The sequence below is a fragment of the Amphiura filiformis genome, chromosome 10 (genome assembly GCF_039555335.1).
Source record: "Amphiura filiformis chromosome 10, Afil_fr2py, whole genome shotgun sequence".
NCBI lineage: Eukaryota > Metazoa > Echinodermata > Ophiuroidea > Amphilepidida > Amphiuridae > Amphiura > Amphiura filiformis.
In genome coordinates this window covers 46,279,758-46,304,346 of record NC_092637.1, presented here as the reverse complement: position 1 = coordinate 46,304,346, position 24,589 = coordinate 46,279,758, and the positions used below count along the sequence as shown (strand labels likewise).

The 24,589-nt window shown below is 36.5% G+C and overlaps 2 protein-coding genes across 2 annotated transcripts; both read right to left on the bottom strand.

Moving 5' to 3' along the window:
* Window positions 1-2,494: 2,494 nt before the first annotated feature.
* LOC140162944 (5'-nucleotidase-like) lies at window positions 2,495-13,714 on the bottom strand. Its single transcript, XM_072186264.1, has 9 exons — window positions 13,545-13,714; window positions 11,658-12,029; window positions 10,655-10,868; window positions 7,425-7,616; window positions 6,839-7,042; window positions 5,847-6,107; window positions 5,149-5,294; window positions 3,888-4,091; window positions 2,495-3,561 (listed from the first exon to the last, which is right to left on the bottom strand). Exons 2-7 carry the CDS (start codon window positions 12,015-12,017, stop codon window positions 5,212-5,214), a joined length of 1,314 nt encoding a protein of 437 aa, XP_072042365.1. The 5' UTR covers window positions 12,018-12,029; window positions 13,545-13,714; the 3' UTR covers window positions 2,495-3,561; window positions 3,888-4,091; window positions 5,149-5,211.
* On the bottom strand, window positions 3,467-5,206 carry LOC140161928 (snake venom 5'-nucleotidase-like). The gene is made up of 3 exons (XM_072185222.1): window positions 5,149-5,206; window positions 3,888-4,091; window positions 3,467-3,561 (listed from the first exon to the last, which is right to left on the bottom strand). Exons 1-3 carry the CDS (start codon window positions 5,204-5,206, stop codon window positions 3,467-3,469), a joined length of 357 nt encoding a protein of 118 aa, XP_072041323.1.
* Window positions 13,715-24,589: the final 10,875 nt, after the last annotated feature.

The following is a 24,589-nucleotide window of genomic DNA, read 5'->3' as shown; positions in this document are numbered from 1 at the left end:
TGTAAACGGCCCACCAAAATCGCTTGCCCCCTCTCGGCTGGCCAAAATTGCCTGCCCCCCCTTCGGCTCGCCAACATTTTCTCGCCCCCCTCAAATTTACCCTCCCCGGGCTCATAATTATTGCACAGCCCCTTAGACCACAATAACAGCAAGCAATGCTGTGGCTCATGTCGATTGTCTCATAATGACCCATGACCCCTGTATGACTTTTGACTTTAACCATTAGACAGCTCAACAGTATATTAGTTGACTATTTAGTCTGATAAAAAGTTAAGTACTGCTTTGGGAAAATATATGCTTTATGGTTAATTGTCTTACTTTGTATACAAGTAACATATCTGAAATATTTTCAAACGTTACGGTGGCTGAAACGCTGTCAAGTGCTCACAAGCGGTGAAGGGTGTCTACAATTTCTGAAATGATTGACTTTGTTCTTAATACGGTGTGTCAATTTGGAGCTCAAACGAATCGGTAAATAAGCACAAAATAACTCGACAAGTAACGGCTGAAACGGTAGCGGGTGCTCACAAGCCGTGAATGAGTGTCTCAAATTTCTGAAATGGTTGACTTTGTTCTTGATACGGTGTGTCAATTTTGACGATGGTAAAATTAACGAGCTTAAATTCGTAAATAAAAAGCAAAACACCTGCACTCGACTAGAAATCCTGAAATTACAATGCGATCAAATACCGAAACGCAAAACATATGTAATACGTTATTTTCACAGTCGGATGCATTAAGTGAAATATGAACTTAGCTATATATATAACAACTACTAACGGGACCGTGATTAACAGGACAAAAGTAGATTGAACTTAAGAGTCTACGGTTGAACTACCTAGCACACACAAAATATTTTTAAAGGATATAAACCTTTTTGGTTTTAGTCAAAACGTTAAATAACATTTAAATGTTAGGTTATACAAAATCAAAATACCAATTTTGAATAGTTTGCAATAAAATTTGTATCATATCGAGAATTTCAAAAAATCAAAATTATTTGATGTCAGAAGGACATTCCTCGTATTAAGAATGCAGTTCAATATGTCTGATGTGCCCTCTCATGCTCCATAACAAATACTGTGCGAACGTTGCTATCCGATCCCTTAAAACGTTTTATACCCTTTACGTACCATTTACATAACCCGATATTTCACGTTGTTAGTGAAATTTTTGTTTGCTGGATATATTTTCAAAACCAAATTCTGCATAAAAGTAACCATAGGCATTACTTGCTAAGTTATTCTAGGTTCTCTTGTAGTCATTATCATGATTATTAAGAATAAGTTGCTAGATAACGTTCTGATTCATACATTATCTCCTATCTCTGCTTCATTTAAGTCCCATTCAGTGATCCCAGCGAAAGTGTCAAAAAATTAAAATTATTTATAAATTGCTTAAAGGTGAAGGACAAGTCATTCAAATTGTCATTTTGGTATTTTTGAAATGAAAATTTTGGCAAAAAAAAAATAAAACAGCAGTATAGACGACGTTGAAGCCGTATTCAAATACGTGTAGCTAATTTATATCTGTCAGTATATAAATTACAGATTCATGTAAATGCCTTAAATTTTGTCTTAAATACACGGCATTCGGCTGAACCACCAGCAGGCTATGACAACCAGCGGCGTAGCTGGGATTTTTTCCAGGATGGGCAAGACTGTATGGGGCGGGGCCCAAATCCACCAAATTTCCCACTGGGGGCGGGGGCACAAATAGACAATTTTTGCCAGGCTTATTGATAATAATCGTATGGTATATTGCATATCGTATGGATTCCCCACCTCTCTGCCCCTCCTCTCCTCTCTTTTTTCCTCTCTCTCCCTCCTTTTTCCTCTTTTTTCCTTGCACTAGGGGGCGGGGGCCCAAATAGGCAATTTTTGCCCCCCCCCGCCCCCCTGGCAGCTACGCCACTGATGGCAACTATGACAATGACAACTGTACCAAAATCTGAATTTTGATGATTTTTACGATCGTTCGGATGAGCAAATCACTGAATGGGCTTTTAATGGTTGCTTTTAAATAATGTTCTACCTTTTAAACCTGTGGTCACATCTAGCATATGAATTTTGTTTTTAACTCTAGAACTACGAAGGGTAGTTGTATGACATAAATCACCATTTAAATTGACCAACTGCTTTGGTATCATTCATAATAGATATCAATGGTAGGTTTAAACCAGTCAAGAACAATGTATGATAGAGAAACCATTCTCCGTCCTCAGCGATTTAATACCATGAATTAGAGAATAAATGATAGATTTTGTCTTTTGCCTATCAATATCGTGTCATAATGGATGGGCTGGCCAATATTTTGAGTAGTGGATGCCGGCGCAGCCGTATCCACTACGATAACAATATTGGCCGGCCCATCCATTATGACACGATATTGGATAGGCAAAAGACAAAATCCTATCATTTATTCTCATTCTTATTCAGTTTTAATGTAATTTTTGCAAGAAAAACTGCCTTTTTTTCAGAAAAAATAAAGTTACTTTTGTGAGGACACCCCCGTTGTTTTAAATGAACGAAAAAAATCACGAACATCTAAGCCGCCGAATCGCGTTCTTAGTTCTCGCAAGTGTATTACGCGAACGCATTATCGCGCGATCATTGAGGAGCAACAAGCGTGCCGCCGTTGCGTGGTGGCGCGCGCCCTGACTAATATCACTATCAACTATTGTGAGATATTATACACCGGAAAACCAATCAAATTACGTGAATTATTTACAAGACGCACCCATTGAATAAGAATACTGAATATATGATTCTTTACTGAACAAATCTCAACAACAGGTGCTTAACAAAGCAGATATTACGTCTTAAGGGCGCATTACACCAAATCACTGCACGAAAGGTGCAATGGTGATGAGTTCCGGTTAAAAGTATATGGCTACTGGAGAGAATGTGGTGTCCTTAGGGACCATGTTCTTCGTGAGGTTGGCATGTTCTGATTTAAATGAAAGATGCTAACCTATTAATGACTAAAATAGATATGAAATAATACAAATCGATTTCACAAGAAAAGTAGGCCCTGTTCGAATTACTGCTAACGGAACACGTTTTAATGCTAGTTTTGGCGTTGAAATAGCGACGTCGCTTTTCAACATTTTTTAATAAAAAACTGAATCTGTAAAGTTCCCCAAAATTGGAGCTTAAATGAAATTTCAGTCCTTAATTAATACAGGGATGACGTTAAAAAGAGAAAAATATTGTCACGCCTGGTAGAAAACGCCGCTTAAAAAAGTTGATTTTTACGTGCTTTTCAATGGAGAAGTTATTTGGTGGTCTACGCCCTTAAGCTGAATTTATACTACATCACTAAGCGATAGCGATTGGTTGTTAGCTAAAGAGGTGGAGCGCTTTTGTTACGTTGGAAAAAGCACCATATCACATTGGTCAAATACCAATCGCTCGTCGGTCAGCGATGGAGTATAAATTCGTCTTATACTTTAGAAAGCATTTTATTACGAATCAACGAATTTAATTCTTTCCTCAAGCCCAACAAAAACTGGAGAAAATTTTTCGATGTATGCAGCTAAAATCTCAGCGTCAACACCACCTGTTAAATAAGGGAACAAAAACACACAAAATAAAAAATATTAAGAAATGTTTAGATTATTGAATCATAATTAAAGTAATCTATAACGATCAATTTCGTGCATTACTAATCTGTAATTTTTAGTCTTTTATTCTTTTGAATTGGTAACATTGTTATTTTCAAAAGATCAGCAGGATATAAATTATTTCTACTGCTATTCCATCAGCACTTTCCGATTCCTTCTTTAACAAAAACTCTGTTGATATTTCTTTACCATTAGCAAGGTGCATTGAACTCTTTGGAAACTCTTCTTCCAAAATGATGCAATGTAGTAACAGAATACCCACCTTCCATCCTGTTGACTGCATAATCACGTACAACTCCGTATCCGTCACCACCGGAAGCGGTATAAGCCGGAACAGCAATACGGTAAGTTAGTTCATCTTTCAATGGGACAAACTTCGGGATACGGCATTCAGTACATAGCACAAATACCTCAACTACTCGTCCGTCATAAGGATCTCTTGATATATTGTATGTTACTCGTATTCCTGAGAATGGTAAAAAGTACATGAAATGTCTTTAGAGACATTTGAGGAAAAACAAGCGTTGCCCAAAGTATTAGGTGCATGGTACCCGCATCTCTGTCTTAGGGCTACAAAATCTTTCCTTTTTTGACGACCTAAATCATTAGGAAATGAATTTGGAGAAAACCTTCTGTTAATAAAATACTATGCTGAGCCACCAGCCTGGGTGGTTCACGCGCCAGTAATTTCAGATGATTGAGCTCAGTAATACATCAAAGAATGTCTTCCAATTCATGAAAACAAATAGATAATCAGCTTATCGGATTAAAAGCTTAGAGGGAAGGTCTTGCTACTCAGCGAGTGTTTGTAATTATCAGAAGGTTTTTTTTCCAAATTCTTTCTCTAATGTGCACATATTTTGACTGAAATAACTTCTTTGAAGACGAACGGAACAAGAATTTTTATTTTTACACTTTCCGGTCAAAATATAGGAAATTTGCAACTTTTGTGTACGAGCGAAAACTGTGAAACTTGTATTGATAAGAGGAGCTGACATGGAAAGTATATTATGCCACTGAGACTGAAACCCGTTTTTGGAAAACAAGCAAATCTACACTGCAAAAATTGTGTCTATCATGGAGATATATCTTCAGTAGACATGTCTTAATTTAGCGTCTTTGTGCAAGTCCCATATCATAACCACATGTCTTGTGGTTAGTCATGACTTTATGCATATGAGTCATGTCTAGTTTTGCGATAAGACACGACTCGAAGAATTAGTGACTTGTTAGAAGTCACTTATTCAATAATGTGTCTTTAATTAGGACATGAAGTAAGACATGTCCAATCTGCTCCAATAATTAAGACATGACTTAAGGCTAGCTACATACGTTGTTGATGTCTTGTAGCTAGTCATGTCTTGGATAAGGACATAGCTCAAAGTCCTGTCTTTCCACAAGCCATGTTTTCATGCAAGACATGACTTGCATAAGGACATGGCTAAAAAGTAGCTTCAAAGTCGCGTCTTAAAATAGTGTCCTCAGGTAAGACACAATTTTTGCAGTGTACCAATTTTACTGACCTGACACTTGTAAAAAGGCTCCCGAAGTGGGGTAGTTGGCCACGGAATGTTCCAGCATTTCTCTTATGTAACGTCCTTCCAGTTGCAACGCAACCATAGTGCCAAAAATGGCAACGCGGTGGTAATTTCGCGAGATAGAATTTCACCTGTGTGCGTAAATTATTGGAAAAAAAAACATGTTGGCGTAATAAACGGTTCAGATCGTCTATATCATCACCGTTAATTTTTGCGCTTTACAGCAAAGTGTATTATATGACAGCTAGTTTATCAACCATTTATATGCTACATTTATACAAATATCAATTACCCTTGCCATTTGCAAGCATTAGATGGTTCCAAACCATCATTAGAATTATAAATTTTCAGAAAGTTACCAAAGGCTTGTAATTTCTAACTATTGGCGTTTCTGTAAAAATTACCAATTTCAAAAAGAGGTTTCTGAATTCAATAGCCTTACCGAAAACAAAACTAAGACATGTTACAATGATTAAAATTATAATTCGTGATCATTGCATACATACCGACGAATATCAAAAACATATAAACCGGTATTATTTGTATTATAATGACTATAGAGCGTTTGCGGTCCAATGTAATTTTTGCCATTGTCGCTTCTCGCACTCAGCGAATCGGTGATTTATAATGTTGTAATACTTATATTCGTCATTATGCGAAAATTTGGGATATGAAATAAACACCTTTATCTATGGAGTCTCGTATTCCACCACCGTTAAAAACCGCCATAGATAGATCATTCCATTCCCTGTCATTAAATGACGTTACCCAATACCATACAACTGCGTCTGTAATAAGGTTGCCTAGGTTGCACTCTCTCTGGCGGCATACCAGAGAACCTCTTGGGGATCCTTGGAGATGTACCAACGACCTGCCAACCACCCTGTTAGTTACTGCAAGAATGTCTTTGCGATATTCTTCTATTTCGATAAGCGTTTCTGGGTCTGAAATGAAAAGATTTAGTCGAAATCTTGAAAATATCGTAAACGATCGCCAAATTATTTGACATTGAGAAATAATAAAACAATGAATACATTATTGACGCACACTATGACGTAAACAAAATATCTTAACAACAATTAACATAATTTCAAAGGTCAGCAACGTTTAATTTTGGAAAATGAGAAATGAGGTCACATTGCCCCAGCAATCATACAAAATTCAATAAGGAATATATCATATACATTTTTCTTTTGACTTTTGACTTTTGAAGTGAAAAGCGCCCTCTTTGGCATTTAGAAAATACTGCTGTGATATGATGCTTACACCAACGTGAAGGGCGCAGTCTTAGCTTTCAAATGCCGTTTGTTCTGTTCAATTTGCTCCTTTTAATCTCGAAATATGTCTAATTAACAAAGAAAGGGTAAAATCGCAATTGTGCCACTTTCACTAGTATAGCATCAAGTTTTTCAAGAGTTCCTTCGTGAAATCCAAAGAATGTATTGATTACACAACAATACAAAAAAGTGGCACAGAATGTTTTTCATACATTTGTGTTTAGTGAAGCAGATTTCTGGTTTGCCGCAACTAAAATAAATGAAACAAATGGTATTTGAAAGCTAAGGCTCCTCCGTTGGCGATAATGTAAGCATCATGTCACAACAGTATTTTCAAATTGCCAAAGATGGCGCTTTCTACTTGCACAATTGTTTTTGAGACAGGCTTAAAGACAAACCTTGTTCGATACTATCGTCCAGCAGAATAGGGTTGCCATACCATTCTGTAACATTACCATCACAATCGAAGACTACGTTCAGTCGACCTAAGTACTTAGCATAGATAGTTCCATGGACGATGAGAACTGTGCCGTCGGGATCGTGATCCGGGGTGACGACGATAGGGTAGTCGTCCAAAGGTACCTCGACATCCGGGGCACAACCTAATAAATCATAAAAGATGAGTGATGTTACGATATTCGCGCACAGTTGTGACACGGCGAAAGTTTTAAGTTCAAATTTAAGCTATCGTAAGTCGATTAATTGTAAGTCATATGAAAACGTTATGATAAGTGTATGACTTATGATACGATGTATCAAAAAGCAAGCCTCTTAATAGTTCATTGTTTTGCAAGGGACAAAACATGGAGTTCCCAGATAACCAAATATCACGTGCGAATGTTTCTTGGTCTGTGCGTGCATGCGGCTCTTACCCCAGTATACTTGTGGGAGTGTGGTGTTGTTTGTGGGGTATCTTTATGAGTGTGTGTGTGGGGTGTGCCGTAGTGTTTTTTCTTTGTATCACTTACACATAAATGTACATACCTGTATAATGGAAGTGATTTTGTCCACCTCCTACAATTATGTCGACTCCTGGTACGGTCCTTGCGATTTCCACATCTGTGTCGATCGAGCCCCATTGATGACTGAGAACGATAATCTTGTCGACTCCTTGTGACGTCAGAGCCTCTACTTCTGATTGTAAAGCCTGGGTAGGGTCGGTGAATACGGCACCACCTAAAAATAGGAGAAAATGATGAGCCAATCTGGAAAGTACGTAAGCCTAAAATATTGGACAAGTGCTCTTTTTTGTGGGAGCACGTGTGGCCGAGTGGATAAGGCTCCCGACTCATAATCCATAGGTTGTGAGTTTGAGCCCCGCTCGTGCCAATGTGTTGTGTCCTTGGGCAAGGCACTTTATCCTCATTGCCTACTGGGGGATGGGGTGGAGTTGGATTGGATGGTTGTTTGTTAGGTGTGTTTAATGTACAATTCTAGTTTAATAGGTGTGTTTAATGTACAATTCTAGCCATTTGCTTTATGTATTTTAACAGTTTGGAATTGCAGTATCGCATGTATCATCAGCAAGTTACAGTATATTATCAACATAATAAATAGACTGAGAAATCAGAGAATATCATAGATGATAAACTTAAATTTACACAGATATCTATGTGAATTTTATGATAAGGTAATTATTCCAGGTTAACGACATGAAGGGTATTATTATGCATGGTTGTTTGATGTATATAGAATTGGCTTCATTATTAACTATAGATGGCGCTATTTATCCTAAATCATATTTCTTTATTTGCAAGGGTTAGGTAATTAATACTGCTATTAAAACAGCTGGAATAGGTGAAACAAGCAACAAGGAAATTTTATAAACATATTTTATCAAACAATAAAAGGAATTATTTGTATTAAAAGCTTGAAAGAGTAATTTTCAGTAACTAAATAGCGCCACCAATTGTGTCATTAATAGATACATTTTTTTATCCGAAAAAGCTTTAAAAAATACTATAAAAGTGAGTTATTTTGTTAAAGAGGGGAAATTAAAGTTGAGAATGACTCAAAAGCATCTGTATTCATTAGCATGATATCACATTTAGCTGTTTAAGCCTAAATTTTGGTTGTACATGATGTTCTGTTTGAAAAACTAATAAATGATCCCATCAAACAACCGTGTATGGTGTTTAACTACGATAAGGATAATGAACTGAGTGCAATACATTAGTCAATAATATTTTTTTCTGAATTTGAGCAACATTTTTCTGATATCATCAAATTTATTAATGTCTGAGGTGATATTTACTGAACCTAAATTCCAATAAGTATTCGTCAGAACTGAAATGCACTTGTAATCTACCAGTTCTGAAAGTGGGATGAGCTTTAAAAATATGCCTCTTAAAAATATGGCTCCTAAACTCTTAAAAGTGGTATGCACTCAGACAGTTTCAATTAAAACTTAAATGTGATCAGTGGCTTCCTTGACTCATTTTTCACAGATAAATGTGCTGGCCTACAAAAATAAACTGTATTATTTAAACAAAATTACCAAATCTAGACAAATATGGACTGAAGGCTCCGATACCGTAACAACAAATTAGCAAAAAGCTTATAATGAAGGTAAAGGTTTACGTTGGGTTAGTATTCTGAGCAGTTTGATAAAGGCCTTATTGACCATACAATGTACGAAGTGAACCAGAAAGTTTACTTTTGCACTTGAAAGGCTGTGACAAGTTATCCAATTATCCTATAACCACCCAGGTGTATCTGTTAAACTTCGTTTAGGGCAACTGTAAAGTTCAGGGACCGCTAAAGTGGCTGAAAATAATACCATGCTACTTTGTACGTTACGGTGGTACTACACCCACTGATAAATTTTGTGACTAATTTGGCATTTTTCTCACAAAATAACTACACACTGGTAACAAAATTTATGTATATTATAGGGGCAACGAATCCAATTACTTCACTGATATTTCAGTGATTCAAGACAAGTGATTCGTTATATACGGTATGTTAAGAAATGAGGTGCATTCTAGCGATACCTCTTTTCTTATCATTAATAACGTACCGCTTGTCTTGAGTCACTGAAATTCCAGTGCAGTATTCCTTGCCCATATACAGGGTGTCCCAAAAAAAAGAGGCCCCACATTTGCGCCCTCTTTTTCTCCTATTTCTGAAAGGTTGATCAAATATATTTTGGTATGTAAAGAATTCTTCAATCGTTAGCTTTAATAAACCAAAACAATTTTTTCAATCGGCTCATAACTTTTGAAGATATGTCCTTTTAAAGAAATGTATCCGTTTTTCGCTCTGTCCACGGAGGAGGTTTGGCTACTTCAATGATTGAAAAGTGCATATACCATGCATGAATATAAAACATTTCTCGATGATAACTTTATAAAATAACAACTTTATTTAAGGGAATGGGCTTTACCGGTGGGCTTATGGGTTATGGATTTTGTTAAGTGTCATTAATTTGAGCGAAATTGATGTGGGATGGGACTTCTTTTGCTATACTTGCAATTACTTATGTATTTCTCGTTTCTTGCTTTCTTTTTATTGACAACATAAGTCGTTTCTCTTTTTGGAATAAAAGGTAGCCCTGAAAATGGCTGTTTAGTTTGTCTTTTGTTCTTTTCAAGTGAGTTTACTGTGCTGCTCTGCCCTCTACCTGGTTGCCTCCGTGACGAATACAGGTTTTAGCCCTAGTCCTCATTGCATTGATTGCGTTGGGTACCATCCTTAAGGCTTTGTGCGCCGGATTCTTGCGAATGCAGCAGTAATACGGGGTTGCGAAGATGTTTGAAGCTAGCTAGTGATCCTCGCTTATAGTGAATGATTTCCCAAGACTAATGCTATTATCTATCCATGTAATTAACCGTGCGTTTCGTTTAAATCTTTGATGTAGCCAAACCTCATCCGTGGACAGAGTAAAAAACGGGTACATTTCTTAAAGAGGGCATATCTTCAACAATTGTGAGCCGATTGAAAGAATTGTTTTGGTTTATTAAAGCTAACGATTTAGGGTTTCTTTACATACCAAAATATATTTGATCAACGTTTCAGAAATAGGAGAAAAAGAGGGCGCAATGTGGGCCTCTTCTTTTTGGGACACCCTGTAATACACATAACTTTTGTTACCTGAGTGTGTTATTATATTTTGAGTAGTGCCAAATTTATCAAGGGATGTAGTACCACCTTAATACAGCATTCATTGTTGTTTCTATGCATATACTGTCTTTTTACTGACAGGTCAGACTCACCAAGCTCTGCTATTACGTTGATCTGTTCGTGCCCGTAGCCGGTTATCCCTACACGTTCTCCGTCATATTCGATAATTGCACTCTTATTAAACAATCCCTGCAATGATGGCTCGTTGGTAACGTTTAGATTAGCACTAACCATGGGGAAATCGATATCTTCAAGAAAGGGAGGCAGCCCTTCCGGACCACGTGCGAATTCTAGATTTCCAAACGTCTGCCATTAAAAGAAAAAAAATTAGCAAAGAAAAAACACGTCAAAAACAAGAAGAGCAGTTCACCTAAAATACATAAACCATACCGTAGAACCTCGTCTACAAGAATATAGAGTGCTTTTGATGTACGCTAAATTAATCCATGTGCCATACATCGACAAAATAAATTATAACATTATGGAGTTGGAGCAAGTAGATTACCGATACAAGCAAATACTATTGTAAGACCAAATAAAATGGCATATTTTACGGCTGTTTTGTATTAATTTATCTTTCATCAAAACGCTCTATATGCTTGAAGACGAGGTTTTACGGTATAATGTTTTACCTAAAAAGATGTCCGATATATTAGGCTCACGTCCTTTCCAGATTGGCTCAATCAATTTCTGCTAGATTTCCATAAAATGACTTATTGTGTTCTAGAGCCCTCAGTCGTCCGTGAAATTCAATTGTTTTAAATGTGAAAAGAGATCACACAAACATCTTTCCAACAGTAATGATTTCATTTTGATTGAAGAACATTCATTGGCATAATATGCATGGTGCATTATCTTTGAATTAGTGGGTAACGCCGATTCAGTTAAACCATTTAAACTATTATAGCTTGTCCCCTGGTATGACTTGCTAGTGATGGCCTATATGCCTAATAAGCACATTAGACGTGACATGATATGCTCCATCAATATAACGTGATTTCCTTTATTAATGATATTTTACAAAGAATTTTGCCCCGCTTTCGCTGGAATCGACCGTATAGCAATTAAACATCCGAGTTAAACATTTAAACGTACCATTGCATCATAACCCATCAAATTCATGAAATATGATGTCGCTCTTCCTTCAAAGAAATTAAACCACGTCCCGACGAACTGATCCCCAGCATCAAGCAACAGAACGTTGATATCCTTTCGTTCATTGCGAACTTTGTTGATTGCTGTAACACGACGAGCTACACCGCCATAGCATTCACCCCTGTCAGACTGAGACTCGGTGCAATTATTGCCGTTTGCATCAAACTGCTCAAAGCGAGAGCTGACATCAGTTGTGTGAAGGAGAGTGAGATGGAAGTCATCATGATCGGCAGCTGCAAACTTTGTGGTAGTTGCAAAGATTATAAGGAATAGCATACAACGTAAAGACCTCATAATCATGCAGCATCTAACCTGTTGAAATCGATGATACACACAGTGAAATGGTGATAACCAATGCATGATATATGTGACCCGGCAGCACAAATGAGCCGTAAATTCCCTAAATTGTATTCTGAGTTACGGTATAAAATGTGTACGAAGGTCGTATTCATCGGTAACTTAAGCTGGCCCGACATCAGTCCCATTTTTATAGTCAAAAACTAATCAATAATCCTATTGTTGAAGTGGATAATAAACTTCTACCTTAGATGGCTATAGAACTTTTATAGCTCTGGTCTTTGTTTGCTTTTGTTAATTCCTGTTCAAGTGGTGGGTTACCAGGCATTGTATTTTGTACAGGTATGCATAACCAACAATTAACAATGAGAGAACTTTCTTAAACCTCGTTGACTTGGGGATGATTTGAAATGACCGCCAATTATGAGAAAAAGAGACACATGTAAAAAATTAATAATTTTGTTGAAGGAGCAAAATTTAACAAACCATAACCCCGCTTCTGGATATCGTTTGAAGTCAAATGATATACCATTTTAAGTTTATGATGTTTATTTTTAAACACGAAATAAAACAAAATTGACCGGGGAGGAATTTACGGCTCATTCGCCGTGGACGGTCACATATAATTATATTTGTTTAATCTGCGGAAACTTTCTACGATTTCACGGGACGTTACCGTAAAATGGGGTAACTTTGGGCACTTTTCAGAGTTTTTAAACCACTGCTTCTAAAAAAACCAATTATATTTCTAATTAACTCTTTTTTATGACATTAGGGTTCCCTTCTACACCTTGAAGTTGAAAAAGATTTTTTGATAATTTTGTAAGGGTGTCCTAGGGGTTAAAAATAGCCTGACCATTACATTCCATGAAAAAAAAATCCAAAAAAATTGATCTTCGCTATATACGGACAAGTTATTGTTTTTTTGTGACATTTGACCCCTTGCAAAATTAATCAAGCATACATCCTTGCTCACAAATATCGATTTTTATTCTGAAAACAAGGTAAAAAAATGCTTATTTTTGGTTAAAAATCCTGGTTTTTCGCAAATTTCGAGAAAATTTGACATGATCAACTATTATTTCTTCCAAATATATTTCTTAACAAATTGACAACAAATATGACTAAAATATTGCTTTACGAAAATATGACCATTTAAAAAATATATTTGACCGACCAAAGTTATCCCGCTGACCGAAGTTACCCCATTTTACGGTAGATCAAGTTAGTTCAATATTTTTGCAAATGCTGTGGCCATTACGTTTAATTGACGGACTTTTGTGAAATTAATTTTTACAGATTTCGTTTGAGTTAAATATAAATGTGTAGAAATGTGTATAGCTTCCTGGATTTGTTTCAAAATGTAAGCGTAAAAAGTGCTTCAAAAACATCTTTTAATACATTTGTCGAAATTGATGTGTATGAGGTGTGTTCTGAGCACAGAACAAAATAGTCTTAAATTGTTGAATCAAACGAGTAATTAACAAAACATAGGATAAAGAATTAAGGTAAAAACGACCGAATACTTACCTAATGTTACCTTATCGGAACATTTGTTGGTTCTCATGACAGTAATGGCTGCCAATGGTATGTCGTCGTCTATCTATATAGTTCTGTCACAGTGCCCGACATGAAAGGTTTCATAACGACAATTGATATGTGTTTGGTCATGAACTCTTGCTGTGTTTTCAACGTCATTCGTGCATGACATATTGTCGTTTTCCTTGGCGTCGTTTGTCATATCTATGACTATTTAGATCTGCTTGTTACTTTTAACATTTTTCTTGGGAAATTTGAATTTTAAGAATTAGACATTCCTTATCGAAATTGCACAACATCTTTCTAAAGTTGGTGTTTTCCAAGTTTGGCCGAAATGATCTGTGTTTTGAAATATTCTGTAAAACCATTGGCGATGTACAATATAAAATGATTTTGAAATATTTACTTGTCATTGTAAATCGAGTATTTTAGGTGCGTCCTCGTGTTTTTCCTGACTTTTTGCAAAATACATCTTGCGTGGAATAAAGAATTTGACCCGTTTTTGAGCTACATAATGTCATCCTTTTTGGCGGGAGTTTTGAATATAATTACTTTACCGCAACTCATATGAACTCTTGTTGAACAATATTCCACTTGGTGCCATATCCAGAATTATGTATCATGCCAAACTCTTCATCTATGTCACATTTGGTGATATAGAGAGTCACTGATCCAAATAATATTCATTAGAGAATGAATTTGGAGAAAACCTTCTGATAATTACTAACACTCGCTGAGCAGCAAGACCTTCCCTCTAAGCTTTTAATCCGATAAGCTGATTATCTATTTGTTTTCATAAATTGGACGACATTCTTTGATGTATTACTGAGCTCAATCATCTGAAGTTACTGGAGCGTAAGCCACCTAGGCTGATGGCTAAGCATAGTATCTTATTGTCGGAAGGCTTTCTCCCAATTCATTTCCTAATGTTTACATCAATGTCTGGAATGTCTTTATTATTGCATCATTTAAGGATACGATACATGATTTACCGACAAGTGACTCATTTCGGAATGCGATCATGAATTTTGAAGAAAAAAAGTTTACACGGGCTTCGTTGGGACTCGAACCAGCGATTCTAAACTTCGATTACGCGTCTAGCGCTTTACCACTCAGCCACCGTGGCAGTTGAGCGGAGGAGTGTAATGATAAAAGATAAATCTCATAATGCCATCTTTAGCCTTTTGTTTACTAAAAAAAGACGCGTTTTGTAAAGATAGATTAGCCGTTTTATGCATAAATAGCACGAGCGTTTGGGAAAGGTTTCAAACAAATAATAAAGACACTGATGTGATGATGAAATTGCGTAAGTCGGGAATTATCTGCGTCGCAATGTTTTGTTTTGGTTTTAGGAATTTGACCTTAAAATTTACGACTTCATGACATTATCATTCGAAATCAACAAAAGATATTTCAACACTATATGTCCTCATTCTTTCTCTAGAATGTTTTGTACATGTATGTGAAATAGCTTCAACAATGGTTCGCTGCATAATGGTAAAAATAGCCTTGACCTAAAAAAGGGCGAGAGGTACCATATTTACGGATTTAGGCTAAATTTAAAATTGATATAAAACGTTTGTTTTTTGATCGATTACAAAAATTAATTTTTGTCGTATAAAGAAATTGTATCTGGCATGACTTACACTACAGTTTTTATTCCTAGGGCTCTTTGACTTCTTCAAATAATTTTTTTAATGATAGAGTGAATCCCCTGGCCCTCTATAATTACGCACAAAAGATCGACCCCCTTAAGGCCTTGTCATGTTGTCTCACATATTTTCATAATAATGACAGGGCACGTTGGCGCAGCGGTACAGGCTCTGCCTTGTAATCGGTGGGTTGAGAGTTCGAGCCCCGGCGGTGCCATCGTGTTGTGCTCTTGGGCAAGGCGCTTTACCTTACGTGCCTCTCTCTCTACACAGGGGTGAAATGGCAGCTGTTATGAATATTGTCCATTGAGCGCCGCCCAAAGGTATGAGCATGCCTTGGGCATTGTATGGCAGCTGGTATAATTCTAACGACATCGGAATAAATGTAAAGCGCTTTGGTACATGTTCACATGTGATATGCGCTGTATAAATACCAACATTTATTTAATGAGAACCAACGCGAAAATATGAGACTGGCTTAGGAAATAGAGGTTTTGGTATCACATTTTAGACCACTTGACATCACTATTTATCAACAAAGGCGAGGGACTCGTCTATCGATATGCTCGAATGAGCCGCTACACTGTTCAATGGCTTTCCTGTACTATATGAAATGTGGTGGGCGATTTAAAATGCACGTGCCCTTAGCAGACTACGATGCGTACGCACACTGCAGGGCAACGAACAATGGAAATTGCCATTATGCGCGCGCATACTGCCGGGCAATGACGTCACATGCCAAGTGGTCTATAAGTCCATCAGAAGTAATGTGACACCTCGGGTTACATAATGTAGGGTTTACCATTAGAGCATTATCATGATTATGTGAAGATCTAGCATGGCCAAGGTCGTGTTTATTTGAGTACCCGAGGCGTCAACGTGCTGTGCACTGAGGCGAGGCTCTTGCCCCTGTTGCCTCTCCCCATCCACTGACTGTACAGGATTTTACATAGCACTAGGTCTCGCAACACAAATGCCAAACTTGTTTTATTAATTTGGAAATAGTTCATAACTCACAACGTGAAAGACTTTTTAAGTGATATTCTTGTAAGTTTATTGTATAGCTTACTGGTGGCGCTGCACCTATTTATCTCACGGTATAGTCCATGGGCCAGAAGGTACCAAATGATTTTGTTACCCGTGTGTGATCAACCCATTGGGGTATGCAAAAATGTATGCATGTTAGGTAAACTACCTAATCAAATGTTTGGTAATTTTTTTAATTGTTCAACCTAAAGCTTTAGGTAAGTATTCGTTCGTTTTTGTCTGAATTCTTTATCCTATGTTTTGGTAATTAATCGTTTGCTTCAACAATAAGACTATTTTGTTCTGTGCTCAAAACACACCTCATACACACTAATTTGGACAAATGTATTAAAAGATGCTTTTGAAGCAATTTTTACGCCTACATTCTGAACAAATTATGATTGTTACCTCATTAAACGTTCAAGTAACCCTATATAGGGGCTCTTCTCCTTTCATTCAGCTTTGTGTCAAAATATATGATTTATTTTATATTTTTTTATTATTGTACTTTTGATTATCTGATTTAATGATTCCGTTCAATTAAATTTCATTTATTCTTATTTCGGCCACATGATATCATCACTGTAGTACATATTAATATTGTAGCGTAAGTTAAATTTCCATCTTGTTCAGATTGGGTGCCACAAGCTTCACGCTCCTGCGTCTTTGCGGCATCCACATCTCTTCACTTCTCATGTTCTTATATTGTATTTCTATAAGTAATTATCATTAAGTATTTCTTATCTTGCATTTCTATTTGTATGACTTTTTGTGAATTGAGATGAAAAGAAATAAAACTTGAAACTTGAAACTTGATCAGGAGCTTAATTTCATGCCACGGTTTCACCTCCAAATCACACGGACTTGAATCTTTCCTGTGCTTAAAAAGGTTAAATTCCGGCGAAACTCTGATATACATAATATAATAAGAACATTTTAGTTATACATTTGTATATTTAGTAAACATCACTGTTTGTAATATCTTCGCTAGATAGGATCACCCTCCTACCACACCACTCCACGCCATACATAAATTCTCCCAGTCACATTTCCCCAATATGAAATTTTAAAAATAGTTAAATTTTAATTTTAATTTTACTTCTTTTAAAGTTTGGCAGAGGCGGGGTTCGAACTCACGGCGCACCACGCCGCTTTGGATATGCTCTATGAGCCTAGTAGACCGTCAGGAGAGAGACATTTTGGTAGACGAACGAGGTACCAATATCTGACCACAGACGTGTGTAGAGGGTCACTTGATATTAACGGAATGGCGTGTCTGCCGGGTTCCACCCACTGTGTGCACCAGGGGGCCCTCCAAATAGCTAGAAAAATAGGGTTCAGGGTAGATCAGCGTGGTACCATTCAAAACCACCAGCATAGTGTGCGCAACGTTCTCCATATATCAACATCACAAACGGCAGACATTTTAACTTCTGTCAAAGGCCTGTCAGACCCCACAGGCCCCCCTGAAAATCAGCCAAACATAGATGAGCAAGGTACCACTTAGGAACAATTCCAAATAAATGAGTGTAGTGTATAGAATACTAAATGGACAATAACAGACACATAGTCCCCTGCACTACCGGTATCAGACACCCTAAAGTACCGCCGCGGCCCCCCTGTTTTCAACTAGCCTAGGCTAGATATTGTAGATACCACTCAAAAATAATCTTAAATGAACAAACATAATTCATAGAACACAAAATAGGGTATGACAGACATTTTGTCTGCTGCAATACCGAAAACAGACACCCCAAAATGGACCACTATCCCCAGCTTGCCAACTAGCCCGGGCTAGATATTGTCGATACCACTCAAAAATAATCTTAAATGAACAAACATAGTTCATAGAACATGAAATAGGGTATGACAGACATTTTGTATGCTGCAATACCGAAAACAGACACCCCAAAATGACCCTTACCCCAGCTTGCCAACTAGCCCGGGCTAGATATTGTCGGTCCCGGTTGTCGGTACCACTCAAAAAACTTAAATGAACAAACATACTTCATAGACACCCCAAAATTGTCCCCTACCCCAGCTTACCAACTAACCCAGCCTATATATTGTAGGTACCAAAAAAAATCCTAAATGAACTGACGAGCACATTTCATAGAACACCTAATGGGTAATGACACACATTTTATCTGCTGCACTAAATATACCAGACCCCACACACACACGCCCACCCAGACCCCCACCCCCACACCCACACACACACACAAAATGGACATCCCACCCAACTTACTAACACGACCAGGCTACATACATGACATAAGTAATATGTAATACCCAAAGTACAAAAAGAAATCTTCAATGCAATTATTGATGTTTTGTGTGACAATCGGTATTGTGTTTTAATTAAATTCAAAAACAATTATTTTCAAATTAGTTTTGTGTTATCATGATGTCATGTCCACAGAATTTACATTAAAGAAAACATATTAAACATTTCAAAAAACTTACTCAATATGCCTCGAAACTTCATGATTTCAAGAACATTTTAATACAGCTACTCACTTTGCATCAGAATAATGGACATCTTAATTCCAAATCGTCGGCTATACTATCGTAAGTGAAATTTTTGGCCAATTTGAGATGTTGAATTATGGAAGGTCGTTAAAATACATATTTTAAACCAGGTTTTAAGTTTTAAAATTGCTTAATTATTTTTTAATCAATAAAATAAAATAAGTTCAATGCAATTTTATTAATGCCTGCAAGACTATCGTATGTGCCACTTACGATAGTCTAGCACGCTAAATTTTGTTTTTCATCTGCTGCAAGACCATCGTATGTGCCACACACGATACTTTCTTGGACCTAAACAACAAAATCACGGAATGCTACACTATCGTAAGTGCAAAACAGTCACCAACTGTGACGGCTAAACGCGATGTCACCAAGCTGGCTAAGTTTAAATATGGTGTTCTTTTCTTTTTGATTCATTAATAAATCTTGAGAGATAACATTAGGGCAAAAGGTTTCTTGCTATTGTAAATATTATGTGCCTAAATAAATTAACAGTTGTTAAGTAACATAAAATGACAAATATTGGACATTTGAGCTGATATTACGCATATCCTAATAGCAGTGGCTGCTACGCTATCCTATGTGGCACATACGATAGTATTGCACTCTACACTTATTTCTATTTGAGTGCATGTAACACTATGGTATGTGCCACTTACGACATCTAAATCAATAAATAATTTATCTATTTATTAACTTTAACAACATTTATCATGTTTATATAGTTAATTGTTAAAATTAAATTGTTTTACATTCCCATGTCATTTTATGGCTACTGGGAAACAAACGACTTCGCAAAACACAAAAATGCTCCTCTGTCCAAACTGCACTTACGATAGTGCTCTGCCGACGAAATGGCTCATGTTGCTTCCAAAGTTTAAACTCTATGCATGTGTAAATTCGGGTATACAATGTAGAAAAAACATCATTGAAGATGTCCTGTGCTCATTATTTAAGATACACGAGATGCACAAAATGGAACATATGGTCATGTGAATGCAGAAAGGTCTTTTAGCTAAATTGACTTTTCTGTTAAAACACACATTTGAAACTTTCACACAGGTTTCAAATCAAAATATGAGGTTGACATGCCCACTTTCAGCACCATGGATCCATTATCCCCCGTTGTTGTTGTGAAAGAAATAGGTAGAATATGCAGATACGAGTCACCAGTTGAGAACAGTAATTATGTCCCCTTATTAAATAAGTTGATTAGATAACTGAAAGATAAATAATAAGTTGACTAGATATATCAGTGTGATCGGGGGGGCGAGGACAGTGAGTGGTAGGATGTTAATTTTGGGAGGGGTCTGGTATCAGCAGTGCAGCAGACAAAATGTCTGTCATATCCTATTTCGAGTTTTATGAAATGTGCTTGTTCATTTAAGACTATTTTTGAGTGGTACCGACAGTATCTACTGTAAGCCAAAAAATTAAGGTACTAGTTATGTTCACCTCCTGTATATCCTAAACAAAGACAGATATGCCATAATTGGAACCAGCAGCCAATAGTTGCATCTTGTATCGCGAATTTAAGATCTTATTCGTTGAAATAATGTTTAAGAAATAAAGACACAGCGATCCCAAAACCCAAATAAATAACAATTTAAAAGTTGCAGTTTGCTGCATTAAGGTTATTAATTATTTTAAATTGTTGTGATTTGGTAGTTCACAGCATCTTACGAATGGTAGTGAGCTTTGGCAAAAACTGCATTGCTCAATTCATAGCGAGGGTGTAGAAGAATTAAAATATCACATATGTACTTTTATAGGTGCTGTGCTTCTTGAGTTACATTGTAAAGAGGGCTGAAACAGCAACACTTTTGTAAAACGCACATAACTCATTAACAACAATAAATTAAGCAAGTTTGCAAAGTATACGATTTATAGAATGAACTTTTGCAAAACATCAAGGTGTTAATTTTCAATAATATATTGATCTAGATAATGGAAATCGATTTTTAGGTTGCTTCGACCAACAATACCTTGATTTGATTAGCACGTTAAAACTAGCGTCGTGCTTTCATTGATTAGAACACAAAAAAACTTTTGATTTTGTTTCTTCATTAGGTTTTTAGATCACCGTTTCTTTAATTCTCAACCAATTTCAACAGATAAGGTCTTAAATCAGAGCTAACGAGTACAGGCATTGACTGCTTTAATTTTGACATATTTGTCTCTATTTAGGATATACAGTGGTGAACATAACTGGTACCTTAATTCTTTGGCTTACTGTAGTCCAGGCTAGTTGGATATCTGGAGGTGGGGTCCATTTGGGGTGTCTGTTTCCGGTATTGCAGCAGACAAATTGTCTGCCATACCCTATTTCATGTTCTATGAACAATGTTTGTTCATTTAAGATTATTTTTTAGTGGTATCGACAATATCTAGCCCGGGCTAGTTGGCAAGCTGGGGGTAGTAGTCCATTTTGGGGTGTCTGTTTTCGGTATTGCAGCAGACAAAATGTCTGTCATACCCTATTTCATATTCTATGAACTATGTTTGTTCATTTAAAATTATTTTTGAGTGGTACCGACAATATCTAGCCCGGGCTAGTTGGCAAGCTGGGGGTAGTGGCCCATTTTGGGGTGTCTGTTTTCGGTATTGCAGCAGACAAAATGTCTGTCTTACCTTATTTCGTATTCTATGAATTATGTTTGTTCTTTTAAGATTATTTTTGAGTGGTATCGACAATATCTAGCCTAGGTTAGTTGAAAGCAGAGGGACCGGCGGTACTTTTAGGGTGTCTGATACCGGTAGTGCAGGGGACTATGTGTCTGTTATTGTCCATTTAGTATTCTATACACTACACTCATTCATTTGGAATTGTTCCCAAGTGGTACCTTGCCCGTCTTTGTTTGGCTGATTTTCAGGGGGGCCTGGGGGTCTGACAGGCCTTTGGCAGAAGTTAAAATGTCTGCCGTTTGTGATGTTGATATATGGAGAGCGTTGCACACACTAAGGTGGTGGTTTTAAATGCTCATCTACGCTCATCTACCCTGAACCTATTTTTTTAGCTATTTGGAGGGCCCCCGGGGGCACACGCAGTGGATGGAACCCGGCAGACACGCCATTCCATTAATTTCAAGTGACCCCCTACACACGTCTGTGGTCAGACATTGGTACCTCGTTCGTCTACCAAAATGTCCCTCTGCTGACAGTCTATAGCGCCTTAGACCACTCGGCCACTTGTCTTGATGGAATCCATTTGAAACTTATTTGAAGATATAATCGCAACTTCAAAATAGGCCTACCACGTGACAAGCAAAAGCAGAAAGCGTACCATATTTTGGAATTTTATTTGCCTAAAAACACTAATGTGTATTAATAGCGCTTAATTGTTGTTAATCCGACAATAAACATGATAAATGCGCGTCTATATGGACAATACATTATATCGATTTTGACATGTGCTCGACGGTGTCAGTACTTTTCTATGGTCAGTAAAATACTATAGAGGAACCTACCATTTTTCTTGTACACACGTTCGATGTTTTTATCAATTACATAAAAAATCCATTTTAGACCCCAAATGTTTTTTCAGGAAATAAAAGATTAGATTACCATCAAAACGAAACAGTAATCTTTTGCCGGGTCTAATGTTATTTATACATAGAATTTTCAACGTTTTTTCTATCCTTATTCTTGCTCAATTAAAAAATATTTTGGCGTATATAAAATTGAAATAAAATTCTCTGCCTCACAAACGACATCAAACGTGCCACAATTGGGTATCACGAATCGTTATATATGGTGTGCAGTTTATATTCATATTTTCTTTTATACAGAGGATGCTTCAGTTTTGACAGGAAAAATATTTTCTTGAAAACCCTCTCATTCGGTTATTTCAAAACGGTAACCACGCTTCCCTAGAATGTGCAATAATTTAGCATTAAACTTTTTCTTATTCTAACAGCAAGCGTTTCTAGAATGAATTATGGCGAAATGTGGTGTACCCTCCTACAGAGGATGATTTAAGGAAGCCCCATCATGCATTCACTACGCTTGTTTGTTGTGATGTGTAAATGTTTACTCCAGTAGTGTTTTATATTGTTTTTTGCGATTTTTTTCCCGTTTTGTTTTTTTTTTTTTTTTAAGTGAAAAAAATCTAATGCGCAAAATAAGCCGTCAAAAACGTAATGGCGTGCTACAGGAAACAAACTTGTTTGTTGTTGTTGTTGTTTTGCTGCGTTTTATTGGGGGGTTGGCCTTATCAAGGAGCATCTAACCTGTTGAAGTGGATCGTATGAAATAAAACGAAGTAGATGGATTATGATGGAAGGTTACAATGATGAACACATACCGCCTGTCTCAAAAACAATTGTGCAAGTGAAAAGCGCATTCTATGGCAATTAGAAAATACCGTTGTGAAATGATGCTTACATCAACGTCAAGGGCATAGTCTTAGCTCTCAAATGCCGTTTGTGCTGTTCAATTTGCTTGTTTTAATCTCGAGATATGTTTAGTTAACAACGAAAGGGTAAAATCACAATTGTGCCACTTTTACTAGGGAAGATCAAGAGGACTGTACATGTAATTCAATGATAGCATCAAGTTTATCAAGAGATCCTTCGTGAAATCAAAATAACGCATCAACTATACAACAATAAAAATAGTTTTTACAGTCTTATTATCATCAGGTATTATATGATTCTCTTTTTCCACTTAAAACAAGTTAAAAGAGAAATAGACATTTCACATTCTGCAGTAAAATTAAATACATAGTCTATACATGTGCATGTCAATGATTTTATCATGGTAAATACTGTTTTCTTTGTCACTCAAGACATGTTAAAAGACAAACAAATATTGCAAACTTACAGGTTAATGAACGTGTATTATTTGTTGGGAGAGAAATTAGACAAAATAATGCATGCGCGCTAATGTTGATGCGTCTTATGCACGAGCCCCGAAAATTTATTTTTCATTTACACAGTTATACACAAATTAAACACCTTGCTGTGTCCTCTTGTGCTTGTGAAGATGACCTTAGAAAAGTGTTCCTTGAACTACGTTTCATCTCTTTGCTTATTTACAAACAAACAAAATTACCTTATACTTAAGGGATCCAAAATGAGCGTTTATTGCGTTTCGACAGTATTTTTTGTGGGACATGAGAGCACCTCAGACCTATCGAATTGCATTCTGAATACGAAGCATGTCTTTCTGATATCAAATAATTTTCATTTTTTTTAAATCACAATATAATACAAATTTTATGACAAATTATAAAAATTTGATATTTTCAAATTTTTGCTATATAACAGTCCTCGAAGTAAATTCTATAAATCTAATGATATATTCTTAAAGTGTATGTAGCAGGAGGAAAAGCCGACGGTCAATTGAAAATTTTGACCTTTCATATTGAAGATATGGATTTTTTTCCCAAAAGACCTTTTTTTGTGTTTTGGGAAAAAATCCATATCTTCAATACGAAAGGTCAAAATTTTCAATTGATCGTCGGCTTTTCATCCCACCTACATACACTTTAAGTATAAATCATCAGATTTATAAAGTTTACTTCAAGTACTGTTAAATATCAAAATATCAATTTTAATGATTTGCCATAAAATGTGTATTACATTGCGAATTTCAAAAATCAAAATTATTTGATATCAGAAGGACATTCTTCGTATTCAGAATGCAATTCGATATGTCTGATGTGCTCTAATGTCCCACAATAAATACTATCCAAACGTTCATACCCCTTCCCTTAATGAGTGGGTTAATGCATGAATAAAAGAATGAATGAAAAGTCGTTTGCAGTATATCATTTCTGCAAAACCTTGGACCGAACGTTGTTCTACAGGATTATAACGCTCGACC